The 21,929-nt window shown below is 44.4% G+C and overlaps 1 protein-coding gene and 1 long non-coding RNA gene across 4 annotated transcripts in view; one reads left to right on the top strand and one right to left on the bottom strand.

Moving 5' to 3' along the window:
• The window catches only part of ATP8A2 (ATPase phospholipid transporting 8A2), a 3,773,191-nt gene that overhangs the window by 2,058,861 nt on the left and 1,692,401 nt on the right, over positions 1 to 21,929 (bottom strand). For all 3 annotated transcript variants that reach the window (XR_011284127.1, XM_069639892.1, XM_069639893.1), the window contains exon 23: positions 7,122 to 7,260. Coding sequence is in view for 2 of the 3 variants with exons in the window: in XM_069639892.1 (XP_069495993.1) it covers positions 7,122 to 7,260 (139 nt within the window). In the remaining variant the exon portion in view is untranslated. The remainder of the gene's footprint in view (positions 1 to 7,121; positions 7,261 to 21,929) is intronic.
• Positions 1 to 21,929, top strand: part of LOC138528357 (uncharacterized) — a 197,547-nt gene that overhangs the window by 2,549 nt on the left and 173,069 nt on the right. The gene's annotated exons all lie outside the window — the stretch shown is intronic.

The following is a 21,929-nucleotide window of genomic DNA, read 5'->3' as shown; positions in this document are numbered from 1 at the left end:
AAATTCAGATGATTTATGTAATCTGTCAACATACTCAATTAAGGCAGATGACTCTGTTGATGGGTCTTCCATGGTAAACGAAGTTGACTCGTCTGCCTCTTCAGAAAGGAGATCTACCTCTGCAAACGCTTATGCAAAAAGCACCCAACCAGAGTGTGTAGCAAAGCCAAAAAGTGTAAAAGTTATGAAGGACAAAGTCTTGACGTTTTTCTCTAGATTAAATCCAAAACAACCTTTGAAACAGATGAAACCTGGTCTACATTACTCATCTAGAGTACATGGGATTCAAAATCCTCATAAAACCAGTTGCCCTTGGAAACTTCGGTTACAGAACATCCACTCAGACGAGAACGAGGTCAGCCTAAATAGAGGAAACGTTTTAAAACTATCTGTCTGCATTCCCCAACTTCGGTCTATATCAACAGACGATATTAAGATCGTGGAGTATACCACTGAACTGACCTCTGACCAGGTTCTACTTCACATACCATCTGTTGCTGTGAAAATGCTTTTACTTCAAGCAACCGAAGATCTTCTGTTGTATGGCTTTGACCTCACTGTGGAACCTGATACCGAGTCTCGTGATACAAACCCATCAAAATTCTCAAATAACGATGACTCCAGAAGTGTCGACCGGCGATCTGCCTTGCGAAAATCTCTCTCTCTTTCGCAAGCAACTAATCAGAATTCTACTCATCAAGCGCGCAATGGAAGAAGTGACTGTCAGCAAATCAGTAAATGGCTCACGAAAATAACAATGAGTGACTAGCCCACAATGTGAGCTCACCTTTCTCTCATGGAACACTCGAGGATTCACTCATTTGTTTAACAACTTTTCTGAACCTCTTGAGGACGTATATGCGATTTGTTTGCAGGAAACATGGCTTCGTGACCCTCCCACCCGCAATGGGTTTCTTACTCTTATAAATCCAGCCAGAAAAAATACTAAGGGACTCCCCTTCGCAGGTTTATTAACGCTGCTCAAGATCAAAAATTGGTGGAGACTCTTGGCTTCCATTAACCCAAATCCGTTTGTTCAAAGTACCTTGATTGAAGTAAAGTCGTCAAAAAATAAGTCTAACTTGCTTATAATAAACGGATACTGGAATCCTGTTATGATCTGCGCAACGTCGTTCATCGACACTGTAACAAAACTAATTGATGATACTTTTCTCAATCACAATGATATATCTGTTTTGATATGTGGCGACTTTAACTATAGCTGGTTCAAATATGACTTGCATCTGAAGACAAATGTACGGCTGTTAGATAATGCAGTTTTACCAAGAGGACAAGCCTGGTCCAATGCACTTTCTCAACAACGCTGTCAGATGGTTAATGGAGCTATAAAAGGCGATCAACCTTCTAGACTGACGTGGCATGGAATGCAAAGACATACCACTCTTGATTACATCTGGGCCTCAGATAACCTTTTTATAAATCTGGTTTTTCTCAACGTGATGCCGATGAATTCCAGTGCTCATGACATGTTACGGCTAGTTTGGTCACAAGAAAGTTGTGACGCGCCCGAAAAATATGCTCTCAATCTGGCAATAAATGCTTCAGGAAACCGGCTTTCAACATCTGGTCCACTAATCACAACTTTATCTCATAGACTTCTTGAATTACAGAATGTGGAATATACACCGTTGCTGACTGACTTCGCCTTAAAAGTGGTTAACTCCCGAACAGTAGGACACATACCTAAACATCTGTACTGTCAAGAACTATCTACGGTAAGAAAGAAACTAAGACAAGACTTGCGCACGATCAAGAAACAACGGATTAATCAAGCAGCCAAATTAATTCAAATTAAAGAACGGCGACAGCTTTATCGAAATTGGTTGGGATCTCACCTGACTTTTGCAGAAACCATGTTAAAACTACTAATTATGAAAAACACACGCGAAATTTGGCCGATTCTGAATAAAGGCAACTCAAATGCCATACGCACCATTTCAAATGAAATAAGCTGTGATACATGGTGTGAATACTTCAGAACGATCTATGAAAAGCCCAAGGTTATATTGATTCAGCCCTCTGGGCCTTCAGTCCTTGGCTGGGCCATTACTCCTTCATCACATGACCTTGAATTCACTATTGGAAAACTCAAGAATTCGAGAGCCGCTGGCCCGGACCAAATTTCGAGCTTAATGTTGAAAAAACACAAAGTCCATTGGGCCAAATTTATTCAAGGCTTATTTCTGAAGATCTCAACCATCAAAGAAACACCTACCTCATGGTCCAAAGCGATCGTCGTCCCAATTTACAGGAAGGGCAAAAGAGCTGATCCTGCCAACTTCCGGCCTATTGCCCTTCTTGATACAATAGGAAAATTATTTGGTTCCTTTTTACGTCAAAGGCTGGTTCAGTGGGCATCTAATGCTGGAAAATCAGACTGTCGACAAACTGGGTTCACGCCACAAGTAGGCGTGGATGTAAATCTTATCCTACTATTTTGAAACTAACAGCCCTTGAGTCCAAGAAAAAAGTTTTCTTTGCTTTTGTTCACTTACGACAGGCATTCGACGCAATCAAACGTCAAAAACTATGGGCTAAATTACGATCATGGAAATGCCCTGAACAGCTCTTGGACCCAATTATCACCTTGCATACCAACACGACAATTCAGATAACATTGAATTCGCAAGGCAATCTTACCCCATCCATAAAGACATTTAAGGGGGTAAAACAGGGCTGCCCACTCGCAGCAGATCTTTTCAAATTATTTCTTGCTGATCTGCCAAATGGTTGGATGCAGTCCACAGCTTTCCGCCAAAGATAAATGGAACCAAATTGTCATGTCGATTCTATGCTGACGACATCGTCTTAATTGACCAAACTCAGATAGGGCTACAGCGTCTTATTCAGAGGCTAAATAAATATCCGATTGTCAATGACCTGTCCCTCAACACTGAAAAAACAAAGATCATGTGCATTGGACACACCTTCTCAAGAAAGGATAAACAATTCAGATGCGTCCATTCAAAACAAGTGCCTAAACACTGTGAAAACAATTCGTTACTTGGGAGTTTTGATAAATGATTCCATCTGCGAAGCCGGTTGGTCCGGAGATTTAATAGATAGAACGAACATCTTAAGCTTACAAGGAGCCAAAATCAATAAAGAATATGGAACATTTTCAATTGCTCCTGTCACCATGTTCTATTTACAAAAAGTAATACCTACACTTACTTTCGGCGGAGAAGCAGGTTGGAATTTGAATCAACCCCTTTGGCATAGTCTCGAATGAAAGTTCTGGAGACGAGTATTGGGCCTTCCAAATTACATCTCAATTAATGCCCTATGATATGAATTAGCTTTAAATTAATTATATATGACGATCGTCTGGAAATCGCTATCTTTCCTTCGAAAAATGTCTCTTGCATCAGAAATTCCTGCTTATCAAATCTTTACCATTGGAAATGACTGTCTACATTCTTCACTTCTAACATCATGGGTCAAAAAATTAAAAGCAATAATGGTTGATGCAAATATCAGTGAGGCTGAACTTCTATCTCGTCCTCAACATGCCAAAAAAAAGCTTGAGATATGGGATTGGATCGCTACATACAACAGTCGGTCATCCTTTAAATCAACATTACCCCTTTCTCAAAGCATAGTGAAATTACATTTTCAACCAAAGTATCTTACGAACTGCCCATCACGTCATCATAGGAGTCAGTTCTTAAGATTCTGCCTAAATGCTCTATGCACTAAAGAAATGCAATGGTTACGGCATCATAAAGATCTATTTTGTGACTCTCAGGTCGTTGAGTCCTCAAAACATCTTGTAACCGAATGTCCCATGCTGATTTCTCAACGGGATCTCCATCTGAGTAAATTCAAGCCCTCTTTTTACGATGCGGATGACTGGTGGGACCTAGTTGTTGCTGGCAGAAACATGAATCTCTCATGCAGCTTAATCAACTTTTTAGATATGATTTTGAAGGATGACCCGATTTGAGCTGACCTTCATCATAGTTATTAAAATGGATACTTTTTGTTTTGGATTCACTCATGAAGAGACTTACTTAGTCTCAAGTAGGGAGAAAACGTCTTGGAAGTTTGAGATACAATTCGTTTTTTTTTCTTTTCTTTTTTCTCCATATTTTCTTTTTTCTTTTCCCTTCCTTCCATGAGACTGTTCTGAGATTCTTTTCTCTCTGAGTTGATTAAGTTGGTCAGGAATCCAATATTGACTAAGGATGTTGACTTAATGTAACAAAAGTGTGATATTATATATTGAACTGTAGTTTTACAATAAAAAAAATAAATAAAAAATAGGATGTGAAGGAAAATAACCAGGTGTCGAGGGGAAAAATCAGGACGAGCAAGAAGGAGGTGATGAGGAATTTCAGGACAAGTGAGGAGGAGGTGAAGGAAAGTACTAGGGAGGAGGTTGGCGAGAACATTAGCAGAGAGTAGACAGAGCGTGTACAGGAGGCAGGAGAGATGAATGAGTTGGAGAGACTGCTACATTTGTGAAGATGAGCAACATTTGTGGTGGGAAAGGAGGAGGAAGAGTTAAAGAGCAACTAACAAGATGAGTGGAATAGGCAGGCCTAAAGCTTAAGCTGAGGTGGGAAGGAGGTACAACCACATGGGGAGGCATTGTGGAGGCTACAAAAAAGGATGGACAAGGTGGAGAGGATATAACAGGAGTTCCAGGATTGGTCCCTTAGATACAAAACCATTGCAATACATCAAGAAAGAGGGGCTGTTGAGGGTGAGGAGCTCAAGTTTGGCAGTCAAAGGAGGCATCCTGACCCAAACCTTGGACAACCTCTAGGCCAAATCTCTAAGGGTGATGTTCTTCTTACCCAGCCCTAACGGATCTACGTGATATGATTGAATTGGAAAGTCTGCAGCAGAATATTTAGAAGTGGAAAACTTTGCATACACAAAATAACAAATACCACTTTGCCCCTACCCGCGACCCCCCTCCCAAGGTACCTTTTTTTGTTGGCATTTACCTTATCTCCAAAACGATCCTGTGACATATGTCTCCTATCCTTAAAATGGATAGTGACTGCTTTTGCCAGGGTGCTTTTCTTTTTTTTAAACATTTTTATTTTTCACTTTATTGTTCTGTGCCGCGCTCATTCCTTAGGAAGCGGGGGATACCATTGTAATGAACATTTAGGGCGCGGGACATGCCTGCAAACCCTAGTTCGATATAATTGGATTCAGGGGGGTTTCCATTCCGAATGTGCATTCAGCATTTTGCATTCTACTTTTTCGGCCAATTCAGTCCGAACATCTGCCACTGTTCGGTTCTACGGAGCTGGGGTTCGCAGGGCCCAAAGATACAGACGTGAGAGAAGCAGAGGAGCTGAATCTACAGAGTTACGAGTAAGGAAGAAAAGCTGGGACATTCCCAATACTGAGTGACTGAGAAGTATATATCCTAGGAAGGCCTCCATTGATTGGGGAGTACAAACCCAAGAGGCTTTGTGTTCAGATCAGAGGCCCGTTTGATGCCAGATACATTATTGGTTCAAATTTCAAGGAGAAGAAATTCTGTGATAACCCTAATGTTCTGTTAGCACACATCTCCGCCCCTGTATTGTAGCCCCCATAACTGCTGAACCCATATGCATGCATTAGTAATGGCCGAACCCCAAACCCTCTCCCATAATGATAGGCTCACAACTTGTATAAAGTGTTGGCAATAAAAGGCTGTAGGATTTTATTGTACAGATATGGGTTACGGCAATAACAATATCACATATCATGATGGTATCATACTTTTGGGCACCGGGTCCTGAGGTTACCCCCTCGTACCCGTGCCGCCTTCTTGTGTCCCACGCCTTGTTGTGGGCACCGTACAGTGCCTTGTACTTCTTTTTGTTATTCTCCCCTTTTTGTAGGGTGGGCGGGTTCTGTGTTAAAGAAGCAAGAAGATTTGGAAGACACTGAGTAAACAGTGAACCTCCTGTTTGCTTGGGTCCATGTTCAGGGTCCACAAACAGATTGTGTTTACTCTGAGCATGCTGCTCTCATTTATAGGACCCAGGGAGGCCCTGGGTCTTTGTTGTGTATGTGTTGGGGGCTGCTGTTGTCGCAGCCCCCACCCGAATAGCCGACTGTCTGACCCCCTGGTGGGGGCAGATCTTTTGAACCTGGGCCCTGCCTGGCGGTTGTTTTCCTTATAGCGCTTAGCATCTTGCTGTTTGGAGGAAGGGTGAGATGAATGTTCGCACCTTACCCTTCCGTGGCTTTTGTGCTGCTGAGACTGCGTGTCTCCGTAGCTGGGGGGAGGAGAGGAGCAGGCACTGGGAGGTTGGGGCTGCCCCTCTCCCAGCTGCCGATGGTAACAGCAGTTACCCTGCCTCGCTTGTGGGATGCCCATGCAGCATTGCCCAGAATGTTCTTATCAATTGTAAAGTGCATGCCTTGGTTCATTATTGCAGGTTACATACAAGTCACATTTACCATAAGCCCTTAACCTGGGCGCATCCTAAAATATGAATGTCCTCTTTATTACCGAATTGCGTCCAGTTAAAAAACAATACTATATGTGTTGTGCGTGCATGGCAGCTCAGCCAACACAGTGTGACAAAGCACCTCACTTTGGTGAAAAACAAGATCTGTATTCTTGGCCCAGCCTTGTTTTGCCAGCTTATACATTATGTGAATGCATTTCTGGAAATAGAAATGTATATTTAAATTAGATTTTTTTTATTACACGCAACACATTTCTCAAACCTCACAAAAACATTTTCTTTCTAAAAAAACTCCACAAAATAGCCTGGTTCACATTGTTTAGGTACAAGTGCCCATAATGTGCCCTATAAATAAATAGCTAGTTCCTCCGGTCCCCTCCCCTCCCCTCGCCTTGGATGTGGTCCTCTAAGCATGTTGCTGTCACTGTACCTTCAAATGAATATGTATCAGGATTTTTTAGAGAACACAAAAACGCGATTTTCATTCATCCAAAAATAAATTCAGGGTTGAAAGAGTTAAGAACTAATTCAAGACAGTGGCCGGTTTAAAAATAAATAAATTTAAAAAAGTGAATACACAGCTGCATGGGGGAGGCATCTGCTCACGAGGTTAGACACAATGTTTGAACTCAGAAAGTACTCCAGCAGCCAGGGAGGCAGACATGCTGTTACCTATGTTGATAGCGGTCTCCTGTTTGTCTCCGGTCAGCACCCATATTTTGATTTCTGCCTTCATCAGGGTTGCTATTGTTTCTGGGACTCCACCCTGAAGGCGATCCTCGATAGCAGTTGCGCCGAGAAGCAGCAGATCCTGAAAACAAAATAATAGTTGTTTAATTAATTGTTCAATTTCAGAAACTCCAAAGTAAAGTGTCTTCAGTCATTGAACTCCGCTTAACTTTATTGGGTTTTCATTGGAGCGCAATTTCGAAAAGAGAAGCTGCCTGACTATTCAGCACCAGCGTCACAGGGGCACACTCTCAGATGACGTAGATTTGCTGTCTGTCAATCTGTGTTTCTTAAGAACACTATTCCCTAGCATGAGGGTTTTTACCGCATGCGTTCTTGATCTTTGAAATACAGGATATTTTACAATAATTTCATTTAGAAATTTGTTGTAGCATACAAAATAGCCTTTGAACATTTTTACATACAACACAGCTTGGCATAGAGCAAATTCATTATTTTGGTTACATTTTAATATGATATGATTTGTTATTTATAACGCGCTTAATACTCAGAGGTTTCTAAGCGCGGACCCAGGGATCGAACCTGTGTTACTCCGGGTAGCCTTGTTTCGAAGGTGAGCATGTTGCCCCTGATCTATCCTCCCAAGACCTTCATAGGGTGGGCAAGCATGCGATTCAGAGTAAAATGCATGTGAAAATGTACAGATGTTACAGGAAATGTTGAGTATACAACATCATTATTGGCAATGTGACAAGGTCACTGGTTTGTTACCTACTGAGGAAGGCTTGGGAACACTGGTGGCTAGTGGAAGCTGTTGTGGGGCCGCCGGTGGTGACACGGCTGTTCTTACACGTGCTCGAGGTGTCAGCACCTTGGTAGATTGCCGGGATCACCTGGACCTACTGTTGTTGCAGGCCGGGACCCTGGTAGGCAATGGGCAGGCTCGTACTGGCCTATATGGCAATAGGCCCCTGGCCAAACCAAAAATGCAAAATGCTAGTTTTGGCCAGTTAAGTTGGTCAAAGTGGGCCAGTTTTTTTGGCCAATGTGGGTGCAGTTTGTCAAGTTACTTCACTATGCGGCTAATAGTTTTGAGCAGTGTTGCTGAATAAATATCACTTTTTGCATCACATTTTATCAGAAAACTCCCCCTTGGGTACTATTCAAACAGTGTCACAAGAGGAATGAATTGCCATTTGCAACAGTGGGCCACTTTTTCATTGGTGCCCCAGACAATTTTATGACCCTGTCCGACACTGGCCATGGGGTCATGGCCTGGGTGCCGAGGGCACCATGGATGCCGGGAGCATCCGGGATGAGGGGTGGCCTGGGCAGACTCGGGGCACCAGGTTGATCCGGGGGGGCCCAGATCAGTGGGACCTACAGGACCATGATCATACGGTGTGGGCCTGCAGGCCAGGGCTGCAGGACCGTGATCACACAGCATGGGCCTGCAGGCCCAAAATGAGACGGAGTCAGCAGTTCCATTGTTGGAGTCTGGAGCCGTTCTGAGGCACGTGCTGGAAGAAGTTCCCTTTATTAGCTAGGTGTCATGATATAGTCATGACACCACTTGAAAGGGAAATATACTCGGGAGGGACACACAACACTCGTTTTTCACAATAAGCAAAAACAAGTATCACTGAATATGAACTGATTCTCCCCGTTACAAAATGACAAAACTGAGATCACTTAGGAATTGTAGGTAAAACAATGACAAATACATTGGGACGAAAGAAAGTAGTTGCAGACATAGAACATATCATCGAAAACTCTATACATTTTCAGCGGGTGACAGTCAGGGTTGGTGAACTGCTGATGGTATGCATTTGTAAGAGACCCTTTATTAATCTGGGGTGTTTGGAACTCCAACCACTGAATCACACCCTTGTCTGCTACTGGCACTATCTAGTGCATGACGACAAGCTGCAGGAACACAGATTCACATAGATATCCGTACTGAGACCACTTTAAGCATGGAAAATACATGCAGGCTCACAGCATCAGAATACATATTTACTGAGACCTCTTTAAGCATTTGCGGCGCTGCAGGAAACCACTTCAAATTTGTACTAGTTTCAGTTCAGGACAGTCGATAGCATAGTTCAGCAGCAGGTAAGGCCGCATCCGGGGCACTGGGTGCCACATCGGTTAGTCTGTTTAGGTTAGGGCAGGCATCAAGACACTGGTAGCAGAGCGTTTAGGCTGGACCACGTTCAGGCTACCCTGGGCGGTAATGCCTCTGGATGTTGACAGGGCACGGGATGCCAGCAGCATTTTCCTCAGCCCCCTTCTCAGCAGCATGAGCCCCCTTTCAGTAAAGGGCCACGCCAAGGTCGGGGCCGGAATGATGATGTGACGGATTCGGAGAGGCTGCACCGGACAGCAAGCAGGAGTCTTATCCTTGCCACGTCGGGCTGTGGGGCAGTGAGACACCAGCGGCGTGGTGTATGAGCCACCCTCCCTAAAGCAGGAGTCATATGTCTTCCCACGTGCCTGGAGGCCGGCCTCAGCCACTCCCTCCTCCCCAGGCAGGAGTCGCCTTCCTCTTGGTGGTGGATGTTTGACAGCACGCCCCTCCCCCCCAGGCAGGAGGGCATGCAGTCTTCTTCGTGACCTCGCTGAACGAGTACTCTCTTGGGTTGGGAGCCGCAGCCAAGTGAGTGACTTGAGGGTCGGATGGGCTTCCCACTTGTCAGCAGGGTAGTTGGTCTTGGTCTCTCTCTCCCGTCTCCCCCCAGATGTTCACTCACAATCCCCCCCAGGCAGAAGTCACTGCTATTGATGAGGCAGCAGTACTGGCCAGTCCTAGCTTCCCCTTTTCCTTGCAGGCAAATTGGGCAGTTGATGGCACAGTTCAGTGGCCGGCAAAATTTCACCTGGGGGCACCAGGGGCCACATAGTCCAAGGATGGAGGGGGCAGGCAGCAACACTGGTGGCCAGGCAAAAGGCCACTCATTTCACCCCTCTTTACAGACAGGGGCTGTTGTCAGGGTACTGCCAGTAGCAGAGGGCGCAACATCAATCGCCTTGAGCTGCAACCGCTCCATGACCAGATCAGCTCTTCTTGCAGCAGGTCACAGTATTCTTTCAAAATGCTCGTTGGAACGCGCATCCACCTTCTATTCACCTTTTTCATTATTTTTTTTTTTGGTCACTGCCACTAGGACTGGGGATGCAGGGATGGTGTCAGCACAACAGGTGCTTCTACATGATGAACGCAGGTGGCACTCTTATGCGCATTTTGTAGAGCTCCGACCTCGGAGGATGGAAAGAAATCAGTGCCGATCTTTTGGGGGCCATGGGTATTTTTATTGGCCTTGTGATGATATGGAGTGCTGCACATGTCACCGCTGTTAGTTAGGGGTGTGCGAACAGCCGCATAATCAGTATTTTATCACTTCGACATGGAGCACCCTATCTTTCACCGCTGGGTGGCACATTACATCTTCTTCGGGCGGGAGTATGCCGTTCAGTATGCGGCCTCGGTCACGCACTTGCTTCTTGACAGTTCCAGCTGGCCTGGGATCACTGTGGGGGCTGCTGCATTTTTCTATGCGCCATTCTCGGCATGGGGCATTTCATTTTATGTCACTGCCAGCAGGCTCAGGATTTCCATTGTACCGGCAGTGCTGCGAATTGTGATGTGGCCCTGCCGCATATGGGGTTGGTGGCCGGGCACTCATCGCCTCCTCATCACTGGCTCCGATGACAGGAGCATCTTGTAGACATCACTGGATGTCCCGGGAACTCTCCCTGGGCCTGCCGGCACAACTGGATAAATGCTGGGGAACTATCCGCAAAAGTGTAGTGGCAGATGTCGCGCTACAGTCTTCCCGCCTATTATTATATGTCCTTTGAGAAAAAATCTACAGGGCTCAGCATCCAGTTGGGTGCCAGGACCTCCTTACAAGGATTCTCACTCTTTGTCGCCATTGTTGTGGGGCCAGCGGTGGTCACACGGCCGGCCTCACAAGTGCTGGGGGTGCCAGCACCTTGGTAGATTGCCGGGATCACCCAGACTTACTGTGGTTGCGCGACAGGACCCTGGTAGGCCATGTGGACATGGCCTGGTAGCTGGGGGCACCATGGATGCCAGGAATATCCGGGATGAGGGGTGGCCTGAGCAGACCCAGGACACCAGGCTGATCCAGGGGGCCCAGATCAGCGGGACCTGCAGGACCGTGATCACAAAGGCTCGAAATGAGAGACAGTCAGCAGTTCCTTTGTTGGAGGCTGCAGCAGTTCTGAGGCATATGCTGGCAGAAGCTCCCTTTATTAGCTAGATGTCATAACAAAGTCATGACACCTCTTAAAAAGGCAATACACTTGGGAGGGAAACACAACAGAAGCCACCCGCTCCATGACACAACCTCTGGAGGCGGTACATGAAGGAACCCCTGGAGCACCGGGGCCCATTCTTGTGTGTCAGGGGCACAGAGGGTTCCGGGGGTGTCTAGAGAAGCAAATAGGCCCCTAGTTACTCAGGAGGAAATGTGCATCATGAATGGATCTGTAGTTCCAGGGCCTAATCCTGGGTTTCCAAAAAGAAAAGGTGCATCCATGGATAGGAGAAGGAGATGGGTGCATATCGAGCATGCAAGCTCTGGCCTAGAACCTGACCCTGAGTAAAACGAGAACGATGCGACAGACACCAAATTTGAGGTCAGCTAACACAGGCCCTATATGCAGCCACGCAGAAACACTCTCACAAGGATGCAGAAAAGCAGGTGCTCTTGCTGCATGAGCCACCATGTTTATACTGCCCCATTCCAACATGGCGGAAAAAGGTATTCATTCCATTGGCTGAAATGTTTGGGTCATGAGCCGATCCTCAATGATAAGCAATGCACCCGGCCATACCAATGAAAAGTAGGAGGAACTAAGTCCTGCATAGAAACACTTGTGTACAGGAGCGTTATAAATGCCACATCATATCAGTAAGCCAGGACCAATCATGCTACATAAAGCTTATGGGTAAACAGACCTGCAAATCCGAGCCTTTATTAGTCACTCTATCAGCATCGTTATAAAAGGAGGCACAAACTACCTCATATGCTTGGAGCTAGGAAAGCATTACTGCGACGCGGTGCTGTAGTGAGGCGATCAAGATGGAGAACTATCAGATTACCAATAGTGTTTACCAAGCCATGGAAGCCTCATATGGAGAGAAAGACAAGAAATGGGAAAGCAGAAACTGTGTTGCCGAAGAAGGACAATAAGTGTTGGTGTAAGAAATGGAAATGTCTAAGCCAGTGAAGCCAGAGGTTAGGTTAAGCCAGGTTAAAAGGACATTATATGTGGAGAGGCCCGTTGAGAACCTGAGCAAAAGGCTAGCAGGAGTCACACTAGATCCCTATGCAGTGAGAGCAACGCTAGCTGCAGCTCTAGCCCTGACCCTGGTATTAGTTCGGAGGCCTAAACTAACATGTTTAAATGTACACCGTAGGTTAGAGAATTATAATATTTAAACCAACTTCAAATGTATTTGAGTGCAGGGGAGGTGAAACAACTTTGGCACAAACATTCTACAAAGCAGAGAGGATGGGATCCCAGTTGATGGATGGCCCTTGTCCCTTGCACACCTTTAGACTGGAAGAAGCCAGTCGTAATGTATCTTTGGATCTATCTATATAAATATGCATTCATTATTCAAAAGGTACAGATTTGAAAATCAAATCATAGAAGAATTACAAAATAGTTATTCAGACTCCGGGGGGATTTCAAAAGGTCTATTCAGACAATACCCAATGCGTTTTGGGAACTATTTGCCTTCATCAGGAGCAACAAAATTCTCTGTCAATAATATAAGCACAAAAATACTAAGAAAATCCGTATAATCGATTCAATTGAGATAATCATAAAAAAACTTCCAATTCTGTTCTCATGATAATCATAGACGTTATTCAATCGAAAATTCCATAATCAATTCGTGTACCTGATTATCAGAATCAGTAAAGTACAGGAGATAACCAATCTCTAAGGAACCAATCTGGAACTCTGGGTAAAATAATTCAGTAAACAAATGATTTTTAGAAAATGTTGTCTGTATCAATAGGTGTTACCCCAAATTATAAATATACAGTAATATGAACAAAAACTCACAGACCGAATAAAATCAGCACTATGGAACAATATAACTATAGGCAGAAAAGAAGAAAACATGTATGTATAAAGTCAGTAGAACATAAGGAATATATCCACGTTCTAATAAAAATGATGGATATGGTGAATAAATACCAAAATCTGGTACCAATAGTTTCCATAGAAAATAGGAAGCCAAAGCGGTTATCGCGTGCAGATCAGCCCCAAATAGCCAAAAAGGCCGAAATTAGTTGTCAGACAACCAGCACTAAATAAAGAAAACTTCAAAGCGCAGGTGCGGGAGGATAAATGCTAACAGCAAGTGCATGTTAGATAGAAGACTATTTACAGCAATACTCACAGGGAACACCTAGTTGAAGTCGGATTCCCCACACAGGTCTTGCAGAGATAACTGCTGAAAAATCATTTCTGTGTCCTATCATCCATCAACAAAATACACTGTATTGAGGCCATTGCCTCATCCTACAATCCAGGAATAGACAAATATGATCATGGCAATGCTAGGAGTCAGGAAAAGGACTGAAGCCAGGTAAAATATCGGATCCATGGCAAGGATGATATGACTGTGAAAGAAGGGCTCTGGGACAACGTGAGAACCCTGCAACTGTAAATGACTTGCAGAACACTGCCCAGAATGAGCAGCCAGAAATATTTTGTTGAACTAGTTTAGGGCTTGGACTCATTGGACAGCCAGAGCTTTAGATTAGTCCAGTTCACAGAATGTACACCAAACCTTCTCCCTTCCACTGTTGTGCTTGCAATTACCTCCTCTGAGGTGCATATCCTTTCTGTAGGTCATCCACGACCCAATCGTATTACATGATGGATAAATAGTCCAGTCCTTTTTGGAGAATTGCTGGACTAGTTGCCAACCATTGTACTGACATGAAGCTATGGTAGTGGATAGAGACTATAGGGCTCATGTTAAGGTCCTGCCCATCAACAACAGACCAAGCCTGTATCCTATACAGAGGGGACCCATCACCCAATCGATATGTGAAATAATCTATTTTTTCCATCAGACCACAGAAGTTCCCAAACTACTACCCACCGGAAGGGCGGAGAGAGTGTTTGCAGCTACACAACCCTCCGAAGGCCATTACATCTTTCTGAGCTAATGGAGGACCTACATGAGTCTCCTACCTTTGGCACCTCCCACTGATTCCACCCTTAAAATAACCTTTGAACAGTTTATACCAGAGGGCAGTGGGCAGGAAAAACAAAACCCTTATTTCAATGATCAGAATGGGCAATTATATAGGGTCAAGAACTATGGAAACAGGGCTGGAGATGCCACAGTCCAATTACTTATGCCATAGCTCTTCCACGATACCATCCTAGAAGTGGCCCATTTACATCTTACAGCAGTATATTTGGGAGTGGCGAAATCCCCGGACCATGCAATGTCATGACATTTTGGCCCAGGATATATCAGCATCTGAAGCACTACTGCCTTTCTTGTCCCAATTAGAAAAACGACCTGCAGAGCACCTTGGTGGCAGTTGATTATGCAGGCAGGTATCTATGGACCATACGTCTGAGAACTAACACGTCACAAGAGACTATAAAGTACCCTATTTCACCTGGGAGCGGTATCCCAAGTGAATCCTCACCAACCAGGGTATGAGCTTCATGGGGAAGATTAAAGAATTGGTTCATATGGAACCATTATGCATTTCAATGTATGAACCCCAAACATATGGTTTGCTGGGGAGACTCAACCAGACTCCTAAAAGCCTGCTCAAAAAGTTTGTGGCAGAAAACATGAAGAATTTAGATGAGCTACTCCATTGGGCCTTGGTATGCAGAAGAAACCCAGGCGTACTCTGGGTTTAACGCTTTTGAGCTGTTGTACGACCGACAGGCCAGGGACTTACTTATGATATGATATGGCATTTATAACGCGCCTATACAGAAGTGTTTCAAGGCGCGACGAGGCAAGGGAGGGGAACAAAGGGAGGACGGACAACGATCCTACTAGACCAGGTGTCATTCAGATCGCGCAAGTGCATGGGAAAGGGGCAGGGACAGTGCAGTACATGCCACAGGAGCCAGGGGCCAAGAAACTATCTGTAGCATAATTACCTTGAATACTTTATTTAGGTGAGTCTGCCTCATTTTCCCCACTGAGCCGACACTTAATACCCTATGAACTAAGCCACAAACAGCCCACTGCTCTATAATCATGCTGCAACACTTTCAGTGCAAGCGTATTGACTCCTGAAACAAACTGCCTCCCTCATACCTCACTCGGTATATTTTTCTTGTGACCTTGAAAACCGCGTGGGAGAACACGTGCCCCATTATTGTCTTATATGAATAGTATACGCGCTACTACCATAATATATATCATACTTGCTACAATTTGTATGCCGTGTCAATATGTATTGCACATTCAAAATGCCGCGCTGACCATTTATACCATTGCTTCTTTATCTATCTGACATCGTAATATTGCCAGCCATTAATTACGTTGTCTAGCCTTTATATAAAGTATACTTAAGATAACTACTCCCTGCTAACTTAAAGTCTTCTTAAATGATTTGTAGCTGACCCATGGCATCGCCTACCAAATGTACTGTTTAAGCTTATACCTAGTTGATTTGCCTTGCAACTAACTACTCACCTTACTTGCATTACCTCTCCTGCCGTGATTTATGCACTTGTTTCATGCTTACAATGCCTATTTTCTTCCTCATCATGTCTGCCGTCAGGCTGATAATGCCTCCCACGAGTATACCTCATCTAGACATACCCAGTCAGAGCCCTAACTGCAACACCAGACTGTACGTGACCTCCCCAGGCATTGAACAGACTCTAGAAAATGTTCCTATTCCCGATTTCATTACAACCAACATTCCTAGTGACATCACACGTAGGAACTCTAAATTATGTTCCAGATTACCTAAGATTTACAAACCGCCTGCCAGGTACCTTACTGCATGTGCAAATAGCAGAAGTCATCATAAGGACACCACCAAACAAAACTATTCCTCAACAAATGCCACCACTAATCACATTGACAAAATAGACCAACACTACCAACCACGAACCAGCCTAGCTAAGCATAGCAGACCTGCCCTACCTAACACTGCTCTTAAAGGAGCACTCTTTAACGCCAGGTCACTTATAGCCCATGCTACTGAAATTGCCTACCTCATACAAACAGGCAACTACAACTTTTTAGCTATCACGGAAACGTGGCTACATCAAGTGGCTGGCCCAGCCCTGATGCTCGCTGTGCCTACTAACTATACCATCTTCAGAGAAGACATAACCAACTCCCATGGAGGAGGCATAGCACTCATTGCCAAAACGAATCTGTCAATAAGAATAGAAACACCCTTGCATACCAAATGCTGTGAGTCTTTAACCATCAAGCTCCTAACCTCTAACTCACAAACTATTAACATACACCTTATCCATAGGCCACCAGGACCCATTGGCTCCTTCGAAGAGGACATCTCTATTATACTCTCAGATAATTTAAAAAACACATCCCAAGCCCTACTACTAGGAGACCTGAACCTAGGCTTTAATGATCATAAAGACGTACAAGCCATAAACATTGCTAATGTCCTCTCAGAACACGGCTTTACTCAAAGAGTGACAAAGCCTACCCACGAGAAAGGCTGAACACTAGACTGGGTGGCTGACCACAAATGCAACACAACTATTATGTCCATCAGTCCTCAAGTATGGACTGATAACGCTCTTATAGCCTTCTCTACAGACGTTAAAACCTTCCAACCACAAAATAACACTCCAGCACGCCCAACGCTACCAAGGAATAAAAAAATATAACCACAGATAGGTTATTGCCTACCTTAAACTCCCTACCTGACTCACTAGATCCTTCATCACTAGTCAACGAATTTAACACAGCTATGACCAATGCCTTAGATACCATCGCCCCATTAAAAATGAGAAACAGCAAACCTAGAGCACACCTAAACGCCTGGTTTACCCCTTACCTAAAATCGCTCAGGAAAGATAAACATAAGTGCGAATCCTCTTGGAGACTAGTACCTTCAGAAGAGAATAAAGCCACCCTCACCACTATCTCTACAAAATACAAAACAGAAATAAAGCGAGCAAAAAAAGAAAGCTATGACACAAGAATAACACAAGCAAAATCAGGAACAAAGGAGCTCTTTACAATACTAAAAGAACTGGAGAACCCCATCCCGGTACCGGATAACTGTATTAAAAATAAGACATGGTACTCCGACATCCAGAAGGCCCTTAGCGACGAAATTGCCACCCTCCTAATTAAAATTGATAAGAAAAAAGTAAACGTACCTCCCATAACTACCCAAACTGCCAAACCAAGTACTACTGCCAAACCTGAACATAGATTTAACTTCACCAAAGTCTCCATATTGGAGTTTGAAAAAATAATCTTATCGCTTAAACCATCAAATTGCTGAGGCAACTGCCCTGCTCAAATAATAAAAGATGCTGCTAGAGATTTATCACCATTCATCTCTAAACTCATCAACTCCTCTTTCTCCTCAGGTACCATAACAAGTAATCTTAAAGAATCCTGGGTCCTCCCCCTCCTCAAGAAGCAATCACTGGACCCAGCCATACCCACACATTATAGGCCCATCACCACAGTGCCATTCTTACTGAAGAGTTTAGATAGAGTTGCCTATTTACAGATACAGAAATTCCTGGAGCTGCACCAACTCCTAGGCCTGCGGCAATCAGGTTTCAGACCACAGCACGGTACTGAAACATACTCATAGATCTTAAGACCCAGGTCGATGAGCTGAGAGACCAAGGAAAAACTGCCCTGCTTCTCCTACTGGGTCTCTCAGCAGCGATTGACCTGGTGGATCACAAGGTGCTTTGCAACCACCTTGAGTCAGCAGCATATTTCTCGCCCCAAGCCATAGCTTGGATCAAATCATTTCTAAGCGAGAGAACCATGAGGGTCTTCTCTACATCAGCAGCTGCTGACCCCTCCCCTATCACATGTGGTGTACCCCAGGGATCATGTGTCTCCCCTACCATGTATAACATGTTTACTAAGCCCCTGTTTGACAATCTGGACTCTCTAGGTGTCAGCTACACTAACTATGCAGATGACACCCAGATTCTCATCCCACTTTCTGGGGATTACAAACAGGATTTGGTCTTGGTAAATGAGATATACCTCATCATCCATGCATGGATGGCTCGTCATGGTCTATGCCTGAATGATGACAAAACGGAACTCATCATATTGGGAACTACAAAGAACATCAAGAAACTTAGCCAAGACTACCAACCTTTGTCATAGATGGGCACACAATTACAGTTGCAAAGAAGGTAAAAACACCAGGCTTTTACCTCGACTCTAGCCTCACCATGGCAAAACAAGTTAATGCTATGGCATCCTCCACAACCTACACTTGTAAGCTAATTAGAGCAGCTAGACCTTACCTTTCTTCAAATAGTTGCACCACGCTGACAAGAGCACTCGTGCTATCCAAGCTGGATTATTGCAAGGCTCTTTACCTGGGATCCAATAAATGTATCACGCAGAAAATCCAAATACTGCAAAATAATGCCCTTAGAGCAGCATTAGGAATTTCCAAAAGAGAACATATAACAATGATTAGAAGACAATCTAACTGGCTCTCCACAGCTGACAAAATTAAACTTAAAACTGCATCTCTAACATTCAAATGCCTCAATAACGCTGCACCAAGCTACCTAACAGAGAGCTTCAATAGAAGAGTATCATCTAGACCTACTAGAGCAGCCTATTCAAATTGCCTATCAGTTCCCCCCTTCAAAATGACTACAACCGGGGGAAATAGTTTCCCAGTCAAAGGGGCCCAACTGTGGAACTCCCTCCCACCTACTCTAAGGACTGACCAATCATACCCACTCTTTAGATCAAATATTATCAAATGGCTCAAAGAAAATGACCTATAGTCTAGCTGCTCCAGCTACTTATTTGTTTATTATTTGTAATGCGCCGTCATACCCTGGGGTAACAGGGCGCAACAGATACAAGGATATGCAAAACTTGGTTAGGACAACAACAATATGTACATACACACAGTCAAGGTAAAAGCATAACTATACAAGATAATGTACAAATGTGCACATTTCTTAACCTAGTAACCTACTGGACCCTCACCTCCCATTGCGACGACTCCTCTCTTGTAACACCTGAATGTTGTACTGGCTCTGTTTTTTGTAAGGCAGCTGTACTACTTGCTGTATTCTCCTTTATTTGTACCGTGATGCCTATGTAACTTTGTAACATGTAAGCCTAAAGTATTATCTCTGTGCCCTGATACCTTCGGGTCTGGCGCACACTACAAATAAAGAAACAAACAAACATGGGAAAAGATGATAACAAAAGTAAGTCACGGCCAACAAGTGGCAAGTGCAAGGGTAAGTGCAAATATCAGGTGTCAAGGGCTGGTAGGGGGATTGTAGGGATACAAAAATAGTCCCCAAGTGCGGGGGTTGCTAGGTGGGCAGTGCAGGTGTGTGATGCAGGCGGGGGAGAGATCTGGACTGAGAACAGAGGGTGTCCAGGTAGCCAGTGCAGTTCCGGTTACAGCCAGGAGGTCAGGAGAGGAGAGGAGGAGAAAAGGCAGAAGCGAAGAGAAAGGTTTTGAGTTGCTTCCGGAACCGTTGATGTTTCTCCTCAAGTTTAAGGGAGGCTGTTCCAGAGGGAGGCACCAGCGGAAGAAAGAGATCGACCACCAACTCGTTGTTTGGATAGGCGACTGACCCTGAGGTAGTTGGAGGCGGATGAGCAAAGAGCTTGAGAAGGAACTTGACATGTTAAGTGAGGGATAGGTGCAGCAGGTGGACCCAGGTATTTACGTGACCCCTTCGGTATCCAAATCAAGGAACAGGATGGCTTTAGGCAGGTAACTTGCATAGCAACATCTGCAACAAGCCCAAGAAAAACAAAGACTAGGCTAAGGAAGTTCAGAGTGGAGGACCTGGCTATGATATTGTTGCCCACTAATGACAATGAACTATTAACCTAGTGACATGCAAATTATATAGACCGAGAAGTATTGAGGAATCTTAACTATAGGGTCCAGCAACCAGATAGACGAAGAAAGGAGAACATCTATCATATCAACCGGTTGAAGTCATAGAAGGAAAATAGTAGCCCAAACCTAATGCCCTACATGAAGGTGGCACCACTGAATGCATCTCTCTCCAACTTCAACTCCAACTTGATACCTGAAAGGCCCAACATCAGGACTTAAGAGACTCCATCACACATTTATTTAATTTCTTTTCAGAGTTACCCATTCAGGTCCAGGGATATTTCCATCATGTCCATGCCCCTTCAGACTTAGACCCTACCAATTGCCAGTGGCCTGCAGACATATTGAAAAACCAAAATTAAGATAACGTTAGACATAGAGGTCATAGATTGCTCCCATAGGCAATGGTCTTCCACGATGAGGCTGTTGGGGAACCCCATGGTAGTTGGAAGTTTGGAATTGCTTTTGCAATATTCAGGAACTATCCCAGTTTGATGCATATCCCATGCCCAGAGTAATTTGATTAATAGCCATCTTACAACTCATTAAAGGGTATTGACAGCTTCCCATAGCTTCTGAGGATGAAGAAACGATGGCCCTCTCTACACTGATGGATTATTCCAATATAAGCTACCCCTATCTCCTGTTGGTTTTTCACAGTATAAGACAACCACTTCATGACAAAAGAGTGATTATATCACTCTGAGATCACTATAAAACACCCAGACGCAGAGTATCTTTGTGCTTGGATCAAAAATACATATTCAATGGTTTATTGTGTGACAATAGTTCTCCTTATTTTAACCATTCATACAAAAAACAAATCACATTACAGAACATAAAACCAAAAGGGTACTGACTTTCGTTGCTGGGAAGAAGTCTGCAAGTCAAAACACTTGTGATGCTATTAGTCCACAGTACAACATAAAAATGGCAAATCAATGTAACCCTCAGTGGAGGAAGTGGCTGTTCGACCCTACAGGCTACTATGATCAAGTGAAGAAATTGTAGTTCTGCGCTGGGTAGCCAATCACCATGTATGCCGGCATGTTCAACTCAACTGTAATACTTCAGAAACACAAGGTTTATGGCACACACTGATCAGTGATCAAAGAGAATCTGCATTAGAGACCAGTGTGAGAGTTGGGAGTGTGGAAAAGGTAGTGGGAGCATGGCAGTATGGTGAGGAGAAACGGCAGGAGTGAGATAAATGAAGCTGGAAGAGGAGAGCGTGGGAGCAAGAGGGGCAAAGGTGGAGGTGGAGGGATCACGAGAAATAAAAAAGAAGGTGAATTTGGGAGAGCAAAGAGAGGCCGATGGAAGAAAAACGGGAGAGATTGGAAGAGCTGAAAGGCGGTGTAGAGCAGGGTATAGGTGAGGCAGGGGCATGAAAGAATGTGTAGGAGGGGAGACAATGAGGAGTGTGAAGGAGAGATGGGATGGGTGAAAGGCAAGCAGAGACAAGGAAATGTCGTGGAGGGAAGATGGGATGATGAAGAGCAGAGGAGAAGAGGAAGACAATGTAAGGGAGGATAGTGGTGGACAGGGGAAGAAACAGAAGTGTAGGGAATAATGGAAGGGGGAGGAAAGGGAAGCAATGAGGGTGAAGACACAAACTGATAAGAAAGAGGGAGAGGAGGAGTGAGTAATGACGTGGAGAGGCACGTTG

This window comes from Ambystoma mexicanum, chromosome 7q (genome assembly GCF_040938575.1).
Source record: "Ambystoma mexicanum isolate Mex_15411 chromosome 7q, UKY_AmexF1_1, whole genome shotgun sequence".
Lineage (NCBI taxonomy): Eukaryota > Metazoa > Chordata > Amphibia > Caudata > Ambystomatidae > Ambystoma > Ambystoma mexicanum.
Note: the sequence above shows the minus strand (reverse complement) of the source record. Positions and strands in the feature narration are given on the sequence as shown.